The 5,362-nt window shown below is 46.5% G+C and overlaps 1 protein-coding gene across 1 annotated transcript; it reads left to right on the forward strand.

Annotated features, from left to right (window-relative positions):
- The first annotated feature begins 1,351 nt into the window (after nt 1–1,351).
- Nucleotides 1,352–4,413, forward strand: FFAR4 (free fatty acid receptor 4). The gene is given in 4 exon segments (XM_062496886.1): nt 1,352–1,885; nt 2,623–2,751; nt 4,187–4,316; nt 4,319–4,413. Coding segments are annotated over 4 exon segments (888 nt in total).
- The last annotated feature ends 949 nt before the right edge of the window (nt 4,414–5,362 follow it).

Below are 5,362 nucleotides of genomic sequence, written 5' to 3' on the forward strand. Positions count from 1 at the left end.
AGATGGCATAGTTAGAACCACTTGTAGTTCAGGAGAAAACATGCTAATTGAAATAAATGCAAATTCTGCACAGGCAAAGATGTGGGAAGCAGTCCAGGAAAGATGTCATTCTTGTCATCCCCCATTAGGAGATTGCCCCTTCAAAGGGCCGAGTTTCTGGAATCCCCACTAATCTGGAATCCCCACTAATGCCATTGCGTAAATGCTTGATGGCAGGGTCACACCCAGGGTACCACAGAAGCTCTGCCCATCACCTGCTCCCCCTGGCACAGCAGGCTTGTATTCCACACATGGGAATAGCTCTCACCTAATCAAAAGGTGTAGGTCCACACGCTGAGCCTGTAAGTGCACCCTTGAGCACCTGCACTGGCACTCAGCCAAATTAATTCACCCAGAGCTGTCTGAAGTTATACAACTGTTTACATACTTCATGAAAACATTTTATCTTCTTTTATGAGACATTATCTGCCTGTCTGTGACAATTTACATGCTTCACTCCCATCTTATTTCTAAATCATCTGGAGTGAAGAGCCTAAGTGGAAAGCCCTACTCTGGTTTACAATCTGAGCAACTGCTTCTAGTAATTGAAGTTCAGAGAAAACAAGGTATTTACTAGGTTTGGCTTACTTTAACAGGCTTCTCCAGAAAGAACACATAACACAGGTGAGATTCTGGATCAATTTCATAAACAGATCCCCAAAATCATACCAGTGACACTTCTCCACAGTTAGGACTGGAATGCACAGGTCTGCCGTTTCCACATATGAATATAGGAGGTGATAGGTAAATTTTTCTTTGTTTTTATTATTTTTTTTTACCCTAGATTATTCTGCTCATCCCAGGATCCTGAGGGGAGCTCTCAGAGCGGTGTGGCAGCCGTGCATGTTTCTAACCCGTGCCCACACCATAGGATGGGAATAGACTGGGTGGCCTCCTAGGGTCACTGGCACCCCAGGGGCCTGCCTGGAGAGGCGAGCAGCCCAAGGCTGGCACTCGGTGAGCTGGCTGGGCTGATGGCAGCGCGCTGGCCCACACCTTGCCCAGGGAGGGGTCGGGCAGCCCCTCACTGCCGCCCCACGCACTGCGGCCTCGCCTTTGTGTGAGCTCCAGCGTGTTTACTCTCCCATTTCCTTGTTCCACTCCGGTGCGAGGGCCATAAACCGCCCGTCTGGCACGGCTGAGCCCTTGGTAGCAGGGGCAGGAGGAAGAGGAGGGAGGGGATGGCGGTCATCCCCTGGCTCTGTGCGGGGAGGGCACCCCAGGTACCGCCGTGGTGGTTGGGAGCGCAGCCCTTCCCCTAGGGCTGGTGCCACCGTCCGCGGTGGGTCTCTCATGCCCACCGGCCACCCTCATGCCTGTGTCCAGGGGCACACCAGGAGGGAACAGGACCTATTTTCCCTTCTTCTCGGACTTCAGGGGCCGCAACGTGACGGCCCTGCGCATCGGCGAGTCGTCTGCCCTGGCCTTCATCTTCCTGCTGTCGTTGGCGGGAAACGTCTGGGGCATCTACCTGCTGGTGAGGCGGCACCGCCGGCTCTGCGCCGCCAACTGCCTCGTCCTCAACCTCTTCTGCGCCGACCTGCTCTTCATCACCGCCATGCCCTTCATCGCCGTCGTGCGCTGGACCGAGTCCTGGGTGCTGGGCAACGTCGTCTGCCACCTGCTCTTGTATGTGGTGAGCCTGAGCGGCGCCGTCATCATCCTCTCCCTGTCGGCCGTCAGCCTGGAGCGCGTCGTCAGCATCGCCCGGCTGCGCCACGCCGCCTTCCGCCGCCGCAAGGTTCTGGCCGCCGCCTTGCTCCTCATCTGGGGCTTTGCCGCCCTCTTCACTCTCCCGCTCTGCTGCTTCTTCACCGTGGTGCAGCTGTCCGCTCCCCCCGGCCAGGTGAGGGCGAGCGCCGGGCGCGCCCGCGGCGGCCGGGCCGGGCCGGGCCGGGCCGGGCCGGGGGCGCCGGGACCGACGGCGCTGGAGGCTCGCCCGCCTCTGCCACGGCGGGACAGCGGCCGGCCAGGAGATCGCTTGCAGGGCGGGCAGCGCTCTGAGTGCCGGGCAGATGCGAGGCTGTGCCCGGCGCTCCCTCCCGCCCCCCACCCCCGGCCCGCTCTCCCGCGGACCGTCCCGTTGGATGAGAGGCGCATCGGCTGGGATTCTCTTTGCGTTCCTCAGTGCCGCTCAGAGATCCCTTTTTCAGCTCACATCCCCTTACCGAGGGATCAGGATCCAGGGCGGTTGCCCTGCCCCCTCTGTACAAAATGGCCATGCACAGATTTTTCTGCCTGGTATTTTGAAATCCATAGAAAAGTGCACACAACGTGACATGTGAACAAATGATTAAGTTTAGGGTCTGTAAGTTTCAATTTTAAAGTTGCCATTACAATTTATATGAAATTAATGGGAGTATTCCAGATGTGGACATATCCCTTTGTAATTGTATGGGCTTTTAAAACCATCAAATAATATAATACTTGACTGCTTTGTCTAAGTAGAGAGTTTTCACAGTCTTGGCTTAGTCTTGGTTTAGCCATTTTTTTCCATAAGCATAAGAAGGAGATAAGGATGATTCTGTACTGAAAATAATGGTAATTACAATATTACTTTCCTTCTTCATTTTTTGTAAATAGGATATGCAGATTTGCACCCTGGATTGGCCCAGTACTGCAGGAGAAATAGTCTGGGATACGATCTTTGCCATTGTTTTCTTTCTGATACCAGGATTCGTCATTGTCATCAGTTACTCCAAAATCTTACAGGTACGTTTTTCCTTTAAATTTTGTTGTAAAACAAAGGGAAGTAAACAGTAACTCACTAGGCATCAGCATATTGTCACTGACATGTAAAGGAAACAAACATTATTTGTTCAGTAAAATATAAGTATGTGATACAAAATGAAGCATTTCAACCTGCACATAATAAATAGCCTATACATTTCAATTAAGAACATGATACAACAGCACATTACCAGAGGCCCAACACATGGTTTGTGTTCTTATATATAGTATTAAATACACTTCTTCATTTGTGTGCTGTTCATATTTAAAGACTGTCAATCTCCTAAATGCTGAAAGACTTGAGCACTTGAAATAACTAAAAACTGGATTTTGCTTTCCTTGAGCCTAAACACCAGTCATAAGGGATTTGTAAGAAAGCAGAGAAAGGCAGGACTAGAAAAAAACCAATCCACTTTTTGATCTACTGGCTTTCTGCATGTGTCTTTAATACACATATTTCATTAGATTATACTTAATCCTCCACAATTTCAAATATTGTAAATAAAACCTGAAAATTAAACTCTCAACTTCCACTTTCTTTTGAAGTGGATGACATTTAACATATATGCTGAAATCTAAGCCAAGCCACCCAGCAACACGAGTTTTAGCACCTAAATTCCTTTTATACTATCCAAAACCAGAGCGAGAAAGAACTAGAAATCTTCAAACCGAGCATTTCAAACTAGTCACTGCAATGCTTAGTTTGTAGCAACCTCCCACAAGATCCTTGATTCCTTTATTGGGCAGTTAAACTTCTCATAATATGTATAACAAAACTTCAGCTTTTGGAAAGGAACCTCAACATACATGGAATATTGAGCAAGGAGTTAACTGATGAAATGCTGAGCACCAAGGGGCTATGGATGCACAGAGCTGGATGTAGGTGTAAAATGAACTTAGGACCTAATCTGGTCTCTGCACATCCTTGCCTGCTGATCAAACTTAAACTTGTAGTAAAAGTCATCAGCCTGTAGTTTCTATACTATTATCTCACTGTAAACTTGAGGTAAATGCGTTAGGTGAGCCTCTTCTAGTGAAGTAAAGCACTAGCAGCCACATAATGCTGTAGGCAAACAGCAGAGAGTAACTCAGTGGAGAGCATGAGTCCTTTGAAAGAACTGCAAAATACTGCAGACTGAGGAATGCCACAGTTCTTGGTCAGAGGCCAGGAGTGGTGTTTGTGGTGTCCTTGCAGACTCCATATTACAGGTAAATTTATAAAACAAAATGGCACATAGGGAGCTGGAAACCAAACACAGTGTTTGAAATACTGGATTGCAAGACATCCCTGTGCTGCTCTGCTTCTCTTTCTTTTCTAACTTGCTAACAGAGATGCTCAAATACATAACCATATCCCCTGAAATGAAGAAGGCTTGAGGTCCATAGCACGATATAATTGAATCTTCTCTCTCTCTAGGAAGCAATGAGAACTGAACTGGAGAATGTCTCAATCCCTGAGTCATTCCCAAGAGCAGACTTACTTTGTGAGAATGTTCTATTATGCCACTGCACACATAGCGTGATCCTCAGTGTTGCTGGAAGCAGTGCCAACATTCATGTATTCATATTACAACATTGATGATGATGAGGATGAGGATGAGGGTGATGAGGATGGTGATGACTGACTACAGATATAAGACGTGAAATCTTTTTACAAATATACATTACTACAAATACGTACTTCACAATTTACTCTGAAACTGAGTATTATTTTTATATAATGTTTCCCCCAGAACCCTGGCAAAAATGATAGATTAGAAGTCCTGACTTGTAATTTATTTGGTTTTCCATTGTTCTGCCTCTCAGGCAAGACTTCAGAGGCTAGAGCTAGGGAAGATATCCATGTTTTGGAAGTTACATGCATATATGTATTAGTCTGTCCAAGTGTGATCCAGATGCCCAGGATAGGTGTCTATACTGGGCAGACCAAAAAGGGATCTACAACATACCAATGCCATCCCATTTCTCTTGAGCACTTTCTTAAGATGCAGTCGTATTTTATTTACCTCAGTCCTTGTGATTCTTGCATTCTTAGTTCTAGACTGTGCAGCTTCTGCAGGAAAGACAGAAGGTATTTATATGGGACAGATAAAAGCATATCTGATGAGGACATTCTGTAGCAGTTTTCAACAGTGGAGACTGAGGAGTGCACACACTTTCCAGTTTTCCTACTTTTATACTAAAGTGGATATTGGTCCTTTGCATGAAACCTTTGTTCTTACTAAGACAGGTTAGGTGCTCCATGAGAACAGCTCTCAGTTTGGACTGTTAGGAGGAATTAACCTAGTTTCTGATTCCAGATGGTAGAGCAGAATATCATCAAGCTGGAATAGTTTTACATGCTCAGGACGTCAGAATTCTCTGCTCTTTTTACATTGGGGAAGCAGCTAGTTATACTGTCCCCTTTGCAGCCTCAGAAGCTGCTAAGAGACCCATTTTTGTTTCACAGGTTTTGATTTATACACCTGCATTCTAATGAAATATTTAGAAGATGTCTAGACTCTTAATGAGTATTTATCTCTGTGACAAATTCAGAAAATTGCAAACAGAATGACAAATTACTCTCTCTCTAAACATTTTCATCCTTACCTGT

The sequence above is a fragment of the Cinclus cinclus genome, chromosome 7 (assembly GCF_963662255.1).
Source record: "Cinclus cinclus chromosome 7, bCinCin1.1, whole genome shotgun sequence".
NCBI lineage: Eukaryota > Metazoa > Chordata > Aves > Passeriformes > Cinclidae > Cinclus > Cinclus cinclus.